The 20,707-nt window shown below is 36.8% G+C and overlaps 1 protein-coding gene across 5 annotated transcripts in view; it reads left to right on the forward strand.

The window, feature by feature from the left end:
* CNTNAP2 (contactin associated protein 2) overlaps window positions 1–20,707 on the forward strand; it is a 1,147,495-nt gene that overhangs the window by 383,648 nt on the left and 743,140 nt on the right. For all 5 annotated transcript variants that reach the window (XM_065052118.1, XM_065052119.1, XM_065052115.1 and 2 more), the window contains exon 3: window positions 11,833–12,026. In XM_065052118.1, the coding sequence (XP_064908190.1) occupies window positions 11,833–12,026 (194 nt within the window). The remainder of the gene's footprint in view (window positions 1–11,832; window positions 12,027–20,707) is intronic.

The raw sequence follows: 20,707 nt of genomic DNA on the forward strand, positions 1-20,707 counted from the left end.
AGTCACTTGGTTTGTTCAGTCTGGAGAAGAGGAGACTGAGGGGAGATCTTGTAATAATCTACAGCTTCCTCACAAGGGGAGGAGGAGGGGCAGGTGCTGATCTCTTCTCTGGTGACCAATGACAGAACCCGAGGGAATGGCAGGAAGATGTGCCAGGGGAGGTTTATGTTGGACATTAGAAAAGGTTCTTCACCCAGAGGGTGTTGGAGCACTGGAACAGGCTCCCCAGGGAGGTGTCACAGCCCCAAGCCTGACAGTTTTCAAGAAGAGAGTGGACAAGGCCCTCAGACACATGGTGTGAACTGTGGGGTTGTCATAGGCATGGACAGGAGTTGGACTTGATGATCCTTATGGGTCCCTTCTAACTCAGGACATTCTATGATATTTCTTAAGGCAGAGAAAGAATATGCCTACTGCTTGTAATAGATGTATTAATGGAAAAAAAATATCCTTTATAATTGTTAAAAACAGAAAAACCTGTAAAACCCTTAAATCAGCTGTATACTAGATTTCAAAAGTAATTCACAATATTTCACAATTCTGTGCTCCTAATTGTTAAAGGAAAAACAGGAGAGGGTAGTGCATTTACTAACATGGATTAAACAGTACTAGTTACTTGTATTCATGCATGGCACTGATAATACCAGAGCTCTGTAATATCACAAGCAAGGTCTGTCTCACAGAAGTGTGTGGCTGATCAGTGAGGCAAGTAGGAAAGTGCCCTGTCCTGTTCTCAGAATTGGGTCAGTGGTAGTGCAGTGTTGATACAATTAAGAGAATGATGTAGCTCCCTCTAGCTGTTAATTTTCTAGGCAATTTCCACACAGAAAATATTCAGAAACATTTAGTAGAGCTGACTGATTTATTTTTTTTTCCCCTCGGTCATTTTGTTTCAGAAAAGGGAACTTTATGAGAATTCATTGACTTCACCTATAATTTTTGTGGGAATTTATCAAAATGTGTAGTGATTTTAACACTCTAGCACTCAAGAAGAAAGGAATAAGGTAGTCAGAAAAAAAAATTCACACTGCTTTATTACCCATTTTGAGTTTTGAGGAATCATCGTCATAAGAGTTGAAACCATCTTCTGAGAACTTCCTGTAAAATGGGATTTCAAGTCTGAAATTTGCAGCAGATGGAAAAGACATTTGTATAGATGAAAAGTGGGTTTAACCTAGACAGGAAACAACTAGGGAAAACTCTTCATCCTGAGCATACTCTTGAATGCATTTTTTCTTGCCAATCACAAAAGAAGCAGATTTTAAAAACAACAGCAACAACAAGGACCTAAACAGACAAACAAAACCTTCTGGTAGAAATGTTTAAAGAGTAACAGAGAGAGAGAGAAGTGAGCACTGTTCACGTTCTGTAGCAGTCCAGAAGCTGAGCCCAAGTGGGTGTTGCAAACACTGGTAGCAACAGACAGAGATTGACTGCTGGCAATCATCAAGAGGGCTACACTTGAAAACTGCTTCATTTAGCAGCAGGAGCTATGCCAGGTAATTTTTTGTACTTGCTGAGCTAGGAGTGTTTCAGGGCAGTGTCCCTGTACTCTTCCAAAGATGCCTGTCCATGCTTCTCCTGCTTCTACTGTGCATTTCCTTCTTGCCCTTCAGTTTAAACCAGCAGGTCTTGACTCAGCTGTGCTGGCGTCTTGCCCTCCTTACCTGATTTGTTACACCTCGGGATCATGAGCTCTTGTGCTTGATGGAAAGCATCCTTAAATATCTGCCACCTCTGTTCTGCTCACTTGCCCCTGAGATCAATTTCCCAGGGGATCCTGTTGACTAACTCCTTGAAGAGCTGGAAGTTTGCTTTCCTGAAGCTCAGGGTCCTGACTTTACTCTTCACCCATCCCACATCCATCAGAGCTGCAAACTTCACAAGCACGCCAAGGCAGTGTTGTTTGCTCATCACTAGAACACTGGTATGCACTAAAGCACAATGGAAGAAACTATATTCACTACAGGATCTCACACAGCAAGTCTCTGCAAGAGAGGAGGTGCCGTTTTTTGTCTTTTATCACTGAAGACTTGTCACAGAACAAGATATCTAAGACTGAATTATAGCATTTAATCGTCTTTCATCTGCAGTCATTTGAGGGAGAAAATATTAATCAGGATGGGTTGGAACTTCACTAATTAACTTACAGAAATTCAGCTTTGCCTTCCATCACTTGGTGGACTGTACTATGGGAACAAGAAGATTTAGGTGACTAAAGTGTAAAAGTATCTCATCGCTATTGAAATGGTATAGATCAGGTGTAGGAATACATTAATTCATTTTCCTCTGTCATCTCTACTAAAGAGGGATCGCAACGGTTACAAGAAACTGCCTGCAGTGTAATAATGAGCTTGTATCTGGATTTCAAAGTGCTGTAAATGCTATTCAATCACAGTCACTAAAACTTTGCAGTTCCTGATCTGACCGTCATTAAAATATTGGATAAGAATCTGCTAATTGGGGCTCAGTTGCCCAGCAGGGGCACTGCAGAGGCAGAATCTGCTATCCATTAGCCTTATACTTGCTAGTTCTTTCCAGGGATATGGCCTGAGTTGTTATGAAAACCCCAGTGCTGCAATGCATAAACATGCGATGTAAGATTTGTGTCCTGGTACCTGAAAAGAGGGTGAGAGGAAAGGGAGTTCTCTATACTCTTTTCTTTGTATTTTGTATGCCACTGGGGTTATTTTGTATGCAAGGGTTTTGTATGCCAGGATGCAGCAGTTCATTGCCTTGCCTCAACTTTCTGTCTAGAAAACAAGAAAATACCTCATGGAGAAGAAGGTGCTTGATGCCTTGAATACAGATGATGTGCACAGAATATTTAAATCCTGTCCAAGTTTTGTTTAAGATTCCATTAGAATGCAGTTGTGAATGAGTTTCTTTTTGCATATGTAATTAGAAAGCAGAACAGATGGAAAAGGCATAGTTTAAAGTGATGTGTGCATTGAAATAACCAAAGCTGCAAAGTGTTTGTTCCCCAACAGCAGATTCAGGATGTGAGACTCCTCACGCTTACGATTTTTTCCCCTATTTTGAGTTTGACAACTGTGAAAGACAACGATGAGATCTCTTTTTGCATCACTTTTATTGTTAGATATTGCCACTGTTCCTTAGGGCATATTGGTCATTTGTTCCCTCGTATGTGGTTTATGCTCAGTTAAGTTATACTAGGAAGCAGTGGGTATTAAGAAGCAGACACTACATCAAGGGATTTGCTTTAATTGCATTTACTGTAAGAAATGTCTATTGGGGTTTAAAAAATAATATAGTGATTTTATTGTTCTTTATAAAAAGATCTGTGTGACTGTGTCCTGATAACTACTGTTATCCCTTGAGTTATTTCTACTCTTGTCTTTCAGGGTTTTAAATTAAAATGAAATAATTTTAAGAAATACAATCAGGACCACCCCCCGTCCCCCACCCTTCTCTATTTTTCAGTGAAGGGGAATTCTTCTAGTCACTTAGTCTCACAGTGACCCAAAATATATATACTAAAGTGAATAAGACCTAATCCTTATTCCCTTACCCCTTCCCCCCTCCCCATCTCACCCCCCTAAAAAAGTGTTACAAAGTTTAAACAACAAAAAATATACTTTGTCAGAGAGTTTGAACCACACTGGTAAGTGCCACGTCAGTAGAAACATTCCCAGTGACTAGTAACGGACACTGGATAGGCATCATGGAGGAGTGATTTAGGGTTCTGCTTGTCACAGAGCAGTGTTTAGATTATGTAAGGAGAAGTGCAACTTAACAGCTTTCGATGGCAAGGTTCCCTCTATTATTTACTGTATGGGAGAAACATGCCAAACAGAATCAGGTGACAGTTGTTTTAGAGTGATTTTGGTGGGGGCAGGAGACGTGAAAGTGTAGAGGGAGGCCCTCCTAAACTCCTAAGAGAGTAGCCTAGGTGTGGTGAGATCCAAATTTAGCCTCGGACTTGATCAACAGTTCATGTCTAAGACACAGAGAGGGTAAGGGAAAACAGGTAAGGGGTTATATGTATTCATGAATTATGTGTGCACACCTGATTCTTTATATCGCTTGGCTAGGTTTTCAAAGTGTCATTATTCTGCATCTCAACCTGCTTGCCTCCCCTCCAGGGGCCTGGTGTCTGAATCCTAGGTCTCTCAAAGCAAGCTCTCAGGCATCAAAATTCATAGAAATAAATTATTTCATGGAGTAGTATAGCAGCAGGGTTGGCTCGAGCTGCGTGCCTTCGCAGAGGTCCCAGGCAAGCATGAAAATCCCTGGATTTTTATATCCTTACAGACTATTTACCTACCCCTCACACCATGATTCAGTCCAATAGCAATTTTTTGAGTGTGTGGTCTTCTTGCTTCTCATTGGATCCTTTCACTAATCTCAAATGGGACTTTGTTTTGTTTAGTTGTAGATACTGTTTACAGTTCATAGCCGTAAAGGTGTTCTTTTGTGTGAATGAATCCTGTTTCTTCCCAGCAAAGTACAGAACAGGTCTTGTCTAGCAGATGTCCACAATCATTTCGTGTTGACCTCGAAGATGTTATTTTCTCCTCAGTCAATTCCGTTCTTCCTGGTAAAGTGCAAACCGGGCCTTATCTCACAGATGTCCACAGTAATCTGTGGTTGCTTTTGTTTACATTTCATAGATGGAAGTTCGGTAAATACGAGCAGAACTTTACAGCATACAGTTTAAGATTTTAGAAAATTCATATTACTAAGTAACACAAAGCAGACAGTACATTAAAAATCACACAGCCTTATAATTCTAAGTGATTCTTTCTATTTAGTATGCCTTTGCTTAAGCTAAATGATTGATATGAAACTGAAATTGGGCTCATCCAGTGACCTGTGAGTAGTAAAAAAATCTGACATACAGCCAGCATGTTTAGCAGAGAGAGCTCAAGTAGGCTCACCCAGGCTGTCATACTTATGGAATAAAGTGGTTGGCTCGTAGTCAAATTGCATATAGTGGGAAAAGTACGCATGGGACTCCTTGCACCCACAAGAAACTTGCACTTATCGGTGTTCGTTGTGCCGTTCTGCTTCCTTGTGGGTTTCCTAAGCGGAGTTCTTGGCCCGGCTACAGCTCAGGCCTTTGCCTCTTTTGGAGTCTGTACCGAACTGCTGCGGTTTTGGCTGGGAGGCAAGTGCTCTGACACAGTATGCTGGTGTGCCCTACTTCAGCCTTTCAGAAGTCAAGATTAATGCTGATACTGACCTCTCCGTAGACTTGCAGCTTTCAGCTGCTATGATGGACGGCTAATTTGGGGGATGAATATGGGATCTTTCCTACCTTCTGCTGCTGCTGCAAAATTAATTGTATCAAATGTACTTTATAGGAAACTTAAAACTTCAAGTCTTATTGGAGACAAATACTTCTTGCACCTCTGGAAAGCTGCTTTTGAAACATATGGGGAGTTGGGACAAAGGTTGGATCTAGTTTGCCAGTTTTTAGTAAATACGGTCCGATTTGGGGTAAATTCTAATAATGAATTCTGGAGAAAAAGAAGTGTAGTTGTCATTTCTGTCCTCTTCTTCTCTGTGATATTTAGCCTTTTACAAAATAAATACAGGTAATTCTAAATAGAGGGTGACTATAATAATGCTACTACTTTCTCAATATTCACTGCCTTTAAAATGTCAACCTTTGCTTCTTCTGAAGCAGAATGTTGATTATTTGCCCACCATCAGCACCATGCATGGCCTTGGCTGCAATTCTGTCACTGTTGTTATGTGCTGGACAGAAGAGCTCTGCAAATATGGAAAATCAAATCCCTACTCTGGATTACAGGGAATGGGTTACAAATCCAAATCTAGCTAGAAGAACAGATGGATACAATAAATATAACAATGCATGCTATTTTTGATAAGGAAGGAAAAATAAATCCATGCCAGTATCAGAAAAAGATTGCTTTAATTAGAAGTAGAGCCCTGTGTGAGGATTGGAGTACCTTTGTTAGAGGGCTCTACCTAATGCAGGATAAAAGTGATCGTTTCTTGAGGCAGCTTGAAGTGCAAGTAGTTTATTCAATGACTTCTTTATTTACATAACTTTTCTCAGTGTGACTAGACACACTCAATGCTATTGTTCCATTTGCTCTATGTAAAGTTAGATGTTTTACTGGCTGTATACAGACAATCTTTATTTACAATGATAAAATGGACAAACAGGGGAAGACAAAGCAGAAGTGGAAACTGCCATTTATGTTCTGCTTAGGTGTAATGGTGACTAACATTTCAGGTAGATTTATGAGGTTGAGAAGTTTAGGTCTTTTATATTATTTTCTAGGGTACTGCAGAAAATGGCTGTCCATATTTTCTCTGAAGTGCAGTGAATGAATGATCTCAGTATTTCAAAGTTTTCCTTCTTGTCTTGATTTATCTTTATGTAGAGGAATGACAAGAAATTACTTGGAAAATAACAAGGTATCAAACAGTATTGATTTTGTGTTATTGCGGTGACCTAGAAAGTGTTATTTCTCATTGAAAGATTGGGTTGTGCTTTTTCCATACAAATAAGCAGATTAAAACTCTAAGAATGTTTCAGGTAATTATTACAGAATTATTAAAAAGGCATATTTTTTATTTCCTTGCCGAAATGCTTGAGTAGTTTTCTATGATTAGATAAATTAATCCATTGAATTATAACTAGAACAAATCCTAAATCTTTTATCTATAGCTTTCATAGTTTATTTTCTAATGAAATTTCTGACTAAGGATCCCCTCTTTCATTCATTGAAACCTTTTATTACTGATTTGAAAAGAGTAGAAAACTAGAGTTGCTGCAATACTGGTATTTTTTATTTTGTGAAATGAAGTAGGGAATGACAAACAATTGTGACTAAAAAAAGAATAGATTCTTCTAGTACAAGGTAATCTTTCCAGCTTCAGCTTCACCCATGAATGAAGATGAAAGTGCCAAATTTTCAAAAGAAATAAGATTTCTAACTGAAATGGAACAGATGTTCAAAAAACATCAGAGTGCCATTTCTTATAGATCTTTAAGTTCAGATGAAAGTCTAAAATCTGTAGGCCTGCCCTATATTTGCTGCTTATTGATAATTTATCAGGAGGGAATTATAAGAAGGTAAGGCTAACTCATCAGATGGGCTTTCTCAGTGTGCATTAAATGGAGCTACCTCACTCAACTTCGAATAGGGAGATGAAATGTATAATTAATAAAAAAGGAAGAAATTATACATGAAATTTTGCAAAAATAGACTCACATTGACTTAAATTCTTTATACTCCTAGATATTAAGTGCTATCTTTTGCATCTGTCATTTAGACATAGATTATGTTTTTTGTGTTGTTTTAATTCCCGTGGAATGAACCTGTGCAATAAAATCCAATAAAACCATTGAGGTTTTCATAATTAAAAAAAAAAAAAAAATCTTGTTGTAAGGATGCTAGTACTATTTGTTATCAATCGTCTTTATTTGGTGAAAAATCATGAAAAGATTTGACTTTTACAAGTTCTTAACATTCTGAATATGGTTTTTTTTTTTTTTGTGGCTTCTCTATCACTGAGTGTTTTTCAGTAGTAGACTCATTACACATTGCTGGTCAGTCTGCCGTAGGAGCAGACCAAATTACATTCTGTAGCTTGTTTTGAAAGTAAAGCTTTATGAAATCTTTCATAGCCACCTTTTACCACAGGAATGCTCCGGCTGGCTTTGCTGATTAAGACTATTAGGCTTTTTTGTATAGGAAAGATTTTTGATTAATAGATATGTGGGCCACATGACCAATGTTGACTTTACTGTTGCTAAACTTACAGTTCTCTGATATCTGATATCAAAGGGTCACAGAGAGTCATTCTTGCTTACGTTGAAATTAGTTGCCCTATTTGTGGTGTAGAGTGCTATACAGAATAATTTAAAGTATTCAGTGACTTTCTTGGTTAATGTCACCAAGTCAGTTATTTTGTCCACGTGGATATGTTTAATCACATCAAAATCTTAAATAACATAAGAATAAAAATAGGAAGCAGATATTGTCTGCAATGGTGTTTGTTGCACCTCTGTTACCAAAGAATCCCATAAATGCTCCTTATCTCTTTAATGAAAGTAAACTATATTACATGCATATGTTTAATATCTTTTAAATAGTTTGTAGTTCTAATACCTTTCTAATAATCTTTAACTAATTGAGTTCATATCATAGAATCATAGAATGTCCTGAGTTGGAAGGCACTCATAAGGATCATCAAGTCCAACTCCCGTCCCTGCATATGACAACGCCAAAATTCACACCATGTGTCTGGGGGCATTATCCAGTCTCTTCTTGCACAGAATATAGCCTGTAACCATTAAATATAAGCAGTTCACACCAAGATCTGAAGAATAATACTGTGAATAGCGTTTACTCAATACATGTATTATACCATTGCAGTTTCAGTATGAAGTAATGCTTACTGATAACTATTAACATGCCGTCATTTTGCTCACTCCTTAAAGATAATAAATTATTTTTTCCATAATACATTGGCCATAGAAGTAAGTACATGTAAAAAATTACTTCATATTGTGGAAATCAGGTTTGATTTCCAAATTCACCACTACTGTGCGATCTACTCTATGTGAACCTGCTTTAGCAGCTGGGTTGGACTAGATGATCTTTCGAGGTCCCTTCCAACCCAAACCATTCTGTAATTCTGTTCCCAGTCCAATATTAAACCAGCTTCTTCATTCCAGTGAAGAATCTGGTTTTATTCAGCAAAATATTTAATTGTATTCTGAGCTGAGAGCAGATGCACATTTCTGGGTATGTGAGATTTTTGTACCTGGTTAGAGTCCCTTCCAATCCCAAACATACTGTGATACTGTGAGTAAATAGAGATACAACTGTAAATTTCTCCAATGAATTCAGGGCCTTTGCAAGGATCTCATGGGGGGAGATTTTTAGATAATCCAACATTTCAATAACTTCTTTAGAGCATGCTTGTGTGGAAAAAGAAGGAAAAAAAAAAAGATTTTTATTAATCCTTGAATCAATAGGGGTTAAACATACCACAAACAAAATGAACAAAGTAACAAGCTCCCCCAGATTTCGCAGCTTGATGAATCATTTGGTAAGAGGAAACTTTAATTGATACCCATGGGCTGCTTCTGGTGACTGGCGGATGCCTGCCCTGCTGCATGGACTGGTCCCCATTCCCTTCCCATGCTGCTCTGCTGAGCAGCACATTTAGCTATAATTCAACATGTTCCTCCTTCATCCTTTTGACTATTTATTTATTTGCTTGCTTGAAAAAGCCGGAAGGCAAATGTGAAACTGACATAGAGAATTAGGTAAAAAAAATAGTAGTATAATGGTCTTTGCTGCTGTCTGCAATATTGCCTAAAAGTCTTGTCTCTTGCTTATTAGAAATGGTTGTAGGTCAGGTTGTCTTGCAATATTTACGTTGTGTCATATATCTCTAACTTTTGTCAGACATGATGTGAAGAAAGCTTTCTGCCCCTTCTTACTTAAAAAAACTGGAAAAGTCATAGTAAATAGTAGCACTCAGTTTTTACAACGTTTCAATGCATTTGTAGGTAAAGAGTTTCTCAAACCTATTTGCAATTTACAATGGATTTGTCAGTTAAAGAAAGCCAAAATCTCATCTCAGTAATATGAATGTACTAAAAGAAAACAAAAAACAAAACTGAAAACTGTTATATTAGTAGTTAAAATGTTTTACTTTAAATGTGCATAACAAAATCTCATGTTTAAATGTAAATCACCTGCATAACAAAATCTCCTGCATAAGTTAAAAGTGTAAAAAACATAATGTCAGTTTTAGCCTTCTTGCAGCTATAGTATGTCAGCCTTTTCCAATAATTGCTTTGCTGAAGAACATTTTATTGATGGATCTATCAGATCTGTCATAAATTTTGAATGCTCAGATTTGAACTCTACTCTTTCTGGAGCCACCAAAGTGTCCTTTTACAAAGATGGCATCTATATGTGGGCAGTGTCTTATTCTTTGTGTTTCACCAGTCTCAGAGATGCCAACTGGAAAGGGATGTTTAGGACAGGGAGACAAAGTGGCATTTCTCCTATTATGACAAGTATGTAGAGCTAACTGTTCCAGTCTGCTTGCTGAGTAGTCACAAAGAAGGTACATTCTACAGCGTGTTTCAAAAAGATGGACCAAATTTGTTATTGTACTGCTTTGAGATTGGGTCCATCTTTTTGAAACAGCCCGTATTTTTAAATTCCCTGTTACCATTCTCTGTAAAAATCAAGCTAGTTTGAATTTGGGAGTGTGTGGGAATACTTTTCCCTGCAAGTATTTTGCAAGTATAACCCTCGCTTTTAGTAAGAGTTTTGGTTTTGTTTTTTTAAATAGTCTTTAACTATTCCCTACCCCTAAAGTACTCTGTTTATATTGCTGGGTACAACCACCTGTAGTTCAGGAACAAAGCATCTATTGTAAGTTTAAAAAAAAAAAAAACAAATCAGATGTCATTGGCATGGTGCTACACTTTAAACTACGACAAAAGGCAAACACGGCATCAAATGATCCCATTGATATCACAACATTAAAGTGTCCTGTGACTTGCAAATGTTAACACCTGTAGCAGCTGAATCAGATTTAAAATTGTCTGAGACTGAAGCAATGCTGCCGCCTAATGATTGGAGTATATAAGATGCGGTATAGTGAAGAGTTTCTTGCTTGCCAAGCAAGTTAGGTATGTGACATCAGTTGAAGGCTATAAGTGAAATTAAAAGCAACAAAAATTGGCCCATGGACTAGACTATGAGATTTCATACTGTATCAGGCCTTGTATTGGGTTGAAATAAACAAAAAATTAAAAAAAAATAAAAATTTAAAAAAAAAAAAAAAAGAAGAAAAGTAATCACTTTAAGTCTGCAAAGTTTTTGTTTTCTGAGTCTGCTGTGAATATAAAGAGAATGATGCTCAACTTTTTCTCTGTATTTATTAATTTTTTTTGATATTTCATCTATTTCCTAATACTTATTATTATGGTACATATATCATTATAATGTCTATCTTAGAATTTTTATTATTCTCTGCAGTATACAATTTTCCTATTAATACTACTTTATTTCAAAAGAATAAGGAATCACATTAATGTCTTACTACTACATTTATCTATCTATCGGTCGCCTTCTATATTTAGAACAGTTCAATGTAGTCTAATGGATAAGAACAATATTGTTAATAGTATTACTGTCAAGTTAATTCATAGACCCATAAAGAGCAATAACACTTCTGTGAGGCATCTGCCAATGTGATCTGTGACAGCTCATAGACCCAACACATCACAACTGGATCCAGCCCTGCAGTACTTTGTCACTTTGTCAGTTTGTCAGATCAAAAGATCTGGTAGATCTTTTGGTCTGTGCACTATAGAGCAACATAGGAAAACAGAGAGCTTGCTCTTGTTTCCTCCCATTTTATCTATAATATCTCTTTAATATGAACTGCTATTGAAAAGACATATGAAATCCAAAGATTGTTATTGATTTTTGTCAATTTTTTCTGACAAAGCATTTTGTGTCAAGTTGGTCAACCCTTGAACAATCATAATTTGGCAAAAACTAATAAACCATAATTAAAGTGTTACAAAAACATTGATTCGTTAGCAGGCAGCCCATTGAATCATTATAATTATATCATGAAATGATTAAGGCAACAGAGTTAATGCATTTGGAGCTTGTGCTGAAGATGTATTTATAAAAAAAAAATGTGCAATCATATTTTTCTTCTATGTGTTCAAGTTTTTTTTCCTCCCAGCTGGGCTGCCTTTCAGCATTCAGCATCTTCGCAATGTGTTCACTTCAAAGCGAGTGTTGGAGGTCTGAATCTCTCCCTTCTGTGTCAACCCAACAGGTGCAGGAGGCTGGTCTCCATCAGACAGCGATCATTACCAATGGCTGCAGGTGGATTTTGGGAGCAGGAAGCAGATCACTGCTATTGCCACTCAAGGCAGATACAGCAGTTCTGACTGGGTCACTCAGTATCGTATGCTCTATAGCGACACAGGGAGAAACTGGAAACCATACCACCAGGATGGAAATATCTGGGTAAGTCACTGCTGTAAAATGGAAGCATATGCTGTAGTGATGGTGATTGACTGAGTTTTTTGGAATTGTACACCTCATACAACTCTTCAGTGTTGTTTGTGTGAGGACAGAGCAGAGCTAAGCTGAAAACATAATGATTCACGTTGTAGCTGCTGTCAGGAGGCCTATTGCCAGATTAGCAAAGCTCATTTGGGATGATGGTAGTTGTCAGAACACGCAGATATTTCCTGGTTGTTGGTATTCCTCAGTGAGTTTCTTATGCTTTTGCTTTCCTTTCCTGCCTTTTGTTTTTACTAATTTCATGGAGTAAATGTGAGACACAAAAGTAGTTTTGAAAATTCTGCTCTGAAACTTAACATTTTTGAAGATAATTTGTTCTTTGTATGTATGTGTGCTGGGGAGCAGTTTTATCATGTATGTATTGTTTTCTGTATAGATGCTATGAGGATATTTATGTGTTATAATTTAGCAAAAAGCATATAATTTGGTTTTCTCTTTGACATTTTTCATGGATAAGATGGTAACTTCATTGCTGCAGAAAACAGTTGCTGACAAAAATGATAGGTAGTATTTAACATGCCTATCCTCGTTGAAGTTCTTTCAGAAGATTGTTCTTTTTCAAAAGTATAATTTGAAAACAGAAAAATGCTATCATTTTTCTGAAATCAAATTAAATTGGTTAGCTATTATACCACGTCAGGAAAATATTGTCAAAGCGGTCAAGGTTTGACATTGTGCTATTTTAGATACATATTTTTGCCAGGTGCTTCTTTTATTAAGGCCTGTTATTAAAAATGAATGTCAAATATAGAGCATGAGGTGAATGGTTTTATTTCTGGAAGAGAAATTCACTTAATATATAGGAGTACGTAGAGGCAGTAGTTTTTTATTATGGTATTGATTTATTGGAGAAACTTATTCTATGTGCCAGATAGGATCCTGAAAGACGGAGAAATTAAAGCTCAGAGAGCAGACAGGAGTGAAAAGAAAAACATTGATTGCCACTTCAAATTCCTGAGGACTTGATGGTATGAATGTTGTGTTCATCAGGGTGGGGTGCAGCTCATGCTTAAGCTTGATAAATATAAAAAGTTTCTCTTTTAAGGCTACTTATGTGTATAAAAATACTTACAGTCCTTAGTATTTATATTATATTAGATGTAGGAAAGCTTCTTCAGTAACTACTATTAAAATAATGAAGAATTTATCTCAGGGGAATGGGAGAGGGTTATGCAGCTGGCTCAGAAAACAGTATATGGAGCAGGACAGTTAGGCTGAGAAAAAAAAAAATCTGTTCTTAATATTTTGAAGGCAAAATCTTTTGGCAACATGTGATTTGGTTGATTTAGTCACAGCCTTAGATGTTTGTTTCCAAAGTGGCCCACCTTTCTGAGCGCTTTCTAGAGAGTCTTTATTCTTGTATAATCTCTTAATACAGAAATACTGAAAGCTTGTTCATGAAATAATATTTATTTTTTATCTTTATTCGTAATTTTGTACGCTTGGTGAATTTGGGGGTAAATTGTTGCTGTATTGTTGACTGTCAATATCACTTGCAAAAACTTGTGCTAAGTTGTGCAGAAGTCTGCTACTTCCATTTGGAATGTGAAATCTTTGGGATATACTTAGCCAGCTGATTTCTGCAGTACTGTTGCTCTTCATGTCTTGCAGTTTTTATACAATACTGGAAAAGTAGTTTAAAAACAAAGAGCTACTCTAGCCCAGCTTTCTTTTAAAGAATGAAGCTGAGCTAGTAGCAAAAATAAAAACAAAACTAAACAGCTAGGAGTCTTGACTCTATTTCAAACTTCCCTAAAACAGACTTGTTTCTGTTTTTAAATGATGTCTGAGCCTTGGTTTGATCATGAAAACACTGTGTTTATTATTAGCAAGTCTTAAATCTAATAAATTACCAAGGCAGGGCAGGTGCCTGAGCATGGAGCAATACTGTTGAACTATTGTAGTAGTGCCACGAGAAGACAGACTTCTCTGATGTGGAAATGGGGTGGTGCAGAATTTCGTAACACATCTTCCTCTTAGTGTCACTTTGTACAAGAAATTGAAAACAGCAGAAACTGGGAGGGCCGGATTGGAGACCACATGAGCTGAGTAACCAGCGTTGGAAATTTAAATTTGTAAAGCTAAATTGTTCCCAGCTGAAATCACTGTGATGATCTTAAAATCTTCAGATTATTCTAATGCCCTTATAAATCCTTTTAGAAAGTATTTAGGCTTTCCTTTTGTGTTTATAGCTTTTAGAAGTTTTATCCACAAGAGGAAGGTGCTATATCGCCTTTGATTAATGTCCCTCTTCAATCATCCCCATGCCTGAGTGTCATTGTTTCCTGACAACAGTAAATCTAAAATTAAGGGAGAAAGCAAAGACAAGGACAAAAATAGAAATGCAGAGTTCAACAATATTTAATACTAAAGCAGCTATATCGAATGACAGAGTCAGAGGATAAGAGATGGGAAACAGAAGGAAATAAAAATAAAGATTGCTAGTTGGAGAGAGAGCAAAGGAGAAATAATTTCCAACAAAAATCTAGTTAAGAACCAACCATGATAATCTGTATAAAATGCTGAAGTGACGCCCTTCTGTATTCATTAATCAGGGAGGAAAAAAGTTCTATAATTATCTCCTAAGTAGGAAAGAAATCAAAAGGCTCTCAGGAAGTTTGTGATGGGGAAAGTGCTTTCAAGGTGAATTTAGAGTAAGCTTCTCAGTTCTGTGAAATAGATTTTCTGACCCCACCCCTCCTGGGCTTTTGGATATTTTCAATTTCCATGAATTTTAATAAGATGAGTGAATGTGGCCTCTTTCTGCAAAATGCCTAGCAACTAGAGAATTTTGATCACCTCTTCTACCTTCTCTTTTGTAGTCTGAGATTCTAATTTTGATAGGTCACAAAGTCATACGTCAACCACTGGGGCATTTTGTGTACACAATCTAACTTTGTGTTGTAGGTGCTCATTTTGGTTTCTACCTCAATGCCATCTATCTATTTGCCTGAAGAACATGTACAATACATGATTCTACCTATAATACGGTTTCTATTTCCTAACTTGGATATGAATTATGTAAATGCCTTACATTTAGCATAATGCAAATATGCCCTATAGGTATAATAAGAAAACGCTGACATCTTATGAAAACAGTGAGACTCGAATTTTAAGCTTTAGTGGCAGAGCTGGTCACCTAGGATTCAGGCCTTTCCTAAAGGAAATTGGAAGATCCTTGGTACAATTGAAGAGGTCTTATGATGTATCATCTCTTAAAATTTGCTTACTCTAGTAGAACTTGTGATCAGCTCTCATCCTTCTCATTTTCTTATTCTTGGGGATATCAAAGTCAGGGTGATGAAGGAGAAAGTGTTTCTGCAATTATGAGTTTTTAAAAAAATATTGATGGGAAAAGTGGAGTGCAGATGCTTTGCACATGACCTCCTAATTATATTCTGTAGTTGTCTCTTCAACCTCAGTGAACATCAGTGGAGTTGCAAATATGTAAATGAAAGCAGATTTTGATTTTTTTACAGAAAATTTACCACTGGACCAAGTGGCTGCTGCTTCAGTTCAAAGCAATTATGTTTTTCTGGTTCTGTTGTTGTTTTTCTTTCATTTTTAATTGAAGTTTGTTATGCATAACACTTGCTTTTGTAGTATTTTTATTATTGAAAAGATATTAAATGATTAAATGGTTTTCACTATGAAGAATGATTTTTTTTGAAAGGAATCTACCTACTTTAGACACTGTTTTTTCTTGGTGGAATAATCAGAAATGCAGTAAGTTAAGTGTGAAATGAGCTTTGCATTTCTCTGGGCACCGAGGAGCAACTTACTGTTTGCAAAATGCAGTATCTTCATTTACATGTTTCCCCTTGGTATTGAAGGAAGTTGGTACAGCAAAGTGGATTTAACTTGCATACGAAAATGAGCTTTCAGCACTTCAGAGTACTTTCACATACTATTGAGCCAAAATTCATTGTGAAAGGAAGTGCAAGTGAGTTGCATGTTTAACACCCTTGGTCTAGGTCGATATAAAGCATTCATTGGCAGCTCTACCTAGCTGAAATTATGTAGGAACTCAGCATTTCTGTTTGTGCTGACACTCTAATTCTGCTTGGATTATTCACAGAAAAATCTGCAAGCCTTGTCACATTCCCAATCCTTCTGCCTGCTCTACAGAGCATCATTTATACCAGGGATGTCAAACTCATTTCCACCAGGGGGGCCAAATCAGCCTCATGGTTGCCTTCAAATGGCCAAGTGTAATTTTAGGACCGTATAAATGTAGGAGTGTGTTTATAGCTATCCAAGGACTTGCTGCATGTCTTAGAGTACAATGATTTGTGTATAGCAAATACAAGTGAAGAATAAATTCTAGCATACATCCACTCTGTTAGGACATGCAAGAATTATTTGCTTTGTAAAAACTATCGCTGCTTTTTCCATGAGATCCAAGTTATTTCTGTGACCCTAAATGAAACAGTATTGAGGACGGATGCTACAATGGAGTTCTTGAATTTGACAGTTTGTGGTTACTTTTTGTGGTTACTCCGTAAGATCTTGAGTGGAAACTTGGATCATAGAAAGATTTACTAGGTCATGGGCCTGGACTTTTTGCCCTTTTTTTTTTTCCCTAAGTACTTCAATTGAATTATATTATTCTATTAAGCCAATTTAGTTTATACGACATTATACTGACTTGAATTTGTGAGAGCACTTCAAAAATATGAAATGTGATTAGAATGATTTGTGACCTGCCATTTGTTGTTGCTGGGCTGCTACTAGAATACCAGGTACTGTGCTAACCTATGTAAATATGAAAAGATGGTTTGATATATTAGTCAGTGCAAAAGTTTTGACTAGTGTTTATAGCAAGGCCCTGAAGTCTTCTGGGAATGTTGTGAATTTATTGTTATTTTCTATTTAAGGATGCCCTGACCTATCCTGTCTGGAAGGATTTTTATGTCTGATATCTTGCTGTTTCCATAGCAATGCCTGTAAGTTGACCACTGTCATTTTTACTGGCTCTTAATTCTCCTAGTGTTATATTACTAGAAACATCTTTCTTGAATGTTAACTTTCCTTCCACATAGGGGAAAAAAAAAAAAAAAAAAAAAAAATCATTTTTCTCCTGGAATCTCCTGTGTGGCTTGTTTTTTTTTTTTTTAAATTTCATGATGCTTTACCTTACCTGGATTTCATGCCTCTGAGTCCCTGCCTCTCATGCCTTTATCTTATAAAGATTGTAAAGATTGCTCCTTTCACTTCCAACTGCCAGTATCACCTTTATGGGAGTATTGAGTGAATGAGGTGGTGTGACTCCCACCAAAGTCAATATGTCTCAGCACTTAGTGCACAGTGTAGCCTATACATTGAGGGCCGATGACTGAAAGGGTATGGATATGGGAAAATATTTATTTTGCTCTACTGAAGCTAAACTGTCTTATGGATCTAATGTAACAGTCTCTGTTGTTATGTCAAAAAATATAATGAAGTGTTGATAGGATACCTTAAGAAAATCAGGCAGTTGCTGACAAGGAATTTTTAGAAACCCTGAAGAAAAGAACTTTACAGATAAAAAGCAGTGCTCTCCTGATGAAACCAGTTTCCTAATCTCCTCTTCTCTGTGTGGAATCTGTTAAGAGAAATTGTATAAATTTTTAACATACAAAAACACACTTGGGGTTATCGTGAAATATCATGGCAAAATATATCTATCCCAACTGCTGTCACAGCCACAGATTGTGTTTGTATTAAAATGACAGAAGATCTGATGGCCTTCTAAATGTTGGAATACTAGGATTAACACCTGATTGGCATAAACAGTAACGCTAGTTAAAGTCCCTACTTTTTTGAAAAACAAAAATAGTTACTTACAGGGCTCTAATAATGTATTTTGCATATGAAGCTATTGTCTAATTATTAATAAGACCTTCTAAACATATTTTTGTTTAGAATGCTTGAATTGACCTATTTTGTGCAGCAAGAAAGACCTTTTTATGTTATTTTTAGCAGAAACATGGGTTCGTGACTTTGCTCATAATTTTAAGTAACATTTTTAAAGGGAAAATACACGGACATTTTGGACATAGATTCGATCAGATGGAAAGTTACATTTTTTTTTTTTTTTTTTTTTTCACTGCAAGCTATTTATCCTGTTTATGAGAGAAAAAAATCTGTAATTGTATCAGGCTATCTTCAGAGGCACAAGCAGAACTATTTTAATCTTTCACAAAGTATGCCAAGTAGACAGAAGACAAAATTCCTCTTAGTGCAGCAGTAGGCAGTGTCTGAGCCCACCCTTAATTCTGTGCAGACCATTGAATAACAGCCAAATTGGGATAACATATTAGAGGTTTTCAGCATAGTCTGCTAAAGCATTTCCATTCTAAAGGATGTCTAATCTCTTGTTCTTAGCATGAGCACTACTTGTCTGTTTATGTTAAGCCATGAAATTTTAAACACAAATATCTAAAGGCAGGCACCTAAGTCCATTTTTTAGCTCTCTGATGGATTGGTTTTCAAATACCTTAGAGTGTCATCATCCTGCAATTAATACAATGCACAGCTCCTTAAGCAAGCCCGCCAGGATGCATTGTGTTCTTAATCAGCTCAGCAATGACAAGAGCCATAGTCATGGCTGAATGGCATCACGTCACAGCTAACACGTCTTTCTAAGATGTAGGCTTTGCAGCTCATGCATAGCACCGAGCAAGACCCATGCTGTACTTCCAGTTCTCAGCTGGTATGTGCAGAGCTCAGTGCATCAATAGGTTCTTAAAACTCCTAGCACAGTTATGTAGGTTGTCCTCAATCCCTTCTAGAAAACCTGTGAACCAGAGCTGAAGTATCAGGGTTTGAATTTTTACGGGTTCTTTACAGACACGTAGTTAAGATCCACTGAATCTGACTGAATAAAATGGGCTATAGCAATTTCCTTGATGCTTGTCAGCCCTCGTTTGGCTGCCATGTATGAATATATCAAGTAATTTATGTGGTTCTTATTATAGCAGAAGGCCAACATATGACCAAAATTCTGCTTTATGGCACTCCTGATCTTTTACTCTTGATAGATATTGGTATTTATATTTTATCATATATTTATAAAATATATAATAGTGTACCTAATATTTCATTTGATATTTTATCGTGTATAGGTAAAATATATCATGAAGTAGCTAATGTTTCATTTAATAAAAGTGTGGTTAGAAATAGAAGTTCTAGTGACCTCCACAGATTAAAAAAGTAAACAAAATAATAATAATACAGATATTTGATGAGCTTTAAGTTAACTTCGAAAATGTGGAGTTACAAATCATGGGTCTTGCTCATGTACTTAGTCATCAGGTTGCAGGAGTATTTTAACATAATGTAGTGTATTTGATGTACATACTACAGTTCTGTACATACCTGTTTGTAGCACTGTTGAAAAACTGATCTGCCAAGGACTTCCTTATCTCCTTTGTATTTTTTCCCCATGAAGATGAGGAAACTAGCACAGATTGCCTGGAGAGGTTGAGGGAGCTGCACCTAATGACCTGCAGATGTTCCTTCCAGCCTGTGATTATGTATGGTCTGAGATTTGCCCAAACTGCTAATTGTGAAAATGAAGAGGCAAATCAATCCTAATATACTCTGTGCGTCTCCCCTCTTTGATGCATGTGGCTTTCATTTCTGTCTGCAGTTTATAGCTGGCTTCAGTTTCTGTAATGAGATACATCACCAAATATCCCTAAAGGTTAGGAAACTTAAGGTCTGACTTAAAGGCAAAGCCCATCCATAGCACCAGTAAGCTAATCATGGTTCACCATTTTCCTCTTAGTTGTGCTTTTGCAAAACAATCTAAGTTTTGATCCGGTGGCTGACTTCAGATGTTAAAATTGAAGTAATAAGATTAAGTGTCCAAAATTGAGTATACCCAGTCAGGGAGTGTCTCCAAGTGGGCTGGTATGATATTTGGAAAAAAAAGGAGAAGTAGTCTTACTGGAATTCTTTGGGGAGTACTCTACTGCAGGTAATAAAAACCTTATTTAAATGTTAGGCAGGTGTAAAGCAGGAAAGTTTCTCAGTTTTCATTTGCTTGGCACTGGTAAAAATGAAATTGTGCGTAGAGCTGTGGCGCATCAGTCTGGGGGCTTATTTTATATTTTTTTTTAAACAGGTTGTTTTTTTTTTCCTTTATTAATGAACAAAAATATACTCTTATCAGGAGAGTTCTTAAAGCGACATAGAATTTTAAAATCCTTAGATTGAGAGATGGTCACAGACGGCATTTTTTGTTTCTTTAGAATGTGCTTTTTGAATAGTCTAAAGATTTGTGTTTGGCAGAATAGATGTGTTTGTGTTAGTACACAAAAAATATGTTTGTGACAATTCCCCTGAATGGAAGGCATTTTGCTGTATTACTTCTGTTGCCTTTGAGGTCCAGTGTGCAGAAAGCATAGCTTGTAAAAGGTTGTCTCCCATTTGCCTCTTGGCTCATTAGGTGTTAACTTCCCAGTGAGGATAAGTGTAATTACCCAGGAGCAAGTAATGGTTGAATCCACAGATGTTCACTTCCATGTAAATTTTGGGGCTTCTGCACCTGTGGAATTATGGCTTTAGCTTCTGGCCCTCCATAGAGGTCGGTACTTATTAATGGGGGAGAGTGAGCGTTGCACAGAAATAAAGTG

Source organism: Columba livia, chromosome 2, assembly GCF_036013475.1.
Source record: "Columba livia isolate bColLiv1 breed racing homer chromosome 2, bColLiv1.pat.W.v2, whole genome shotgun sequence".
Taxonomy (NCBI): domain Eukaryota; kingdom Metazoa; phylum Chordata; class Aves; order Columbiformes; family Columbidae; genus Columba; species Columba livia.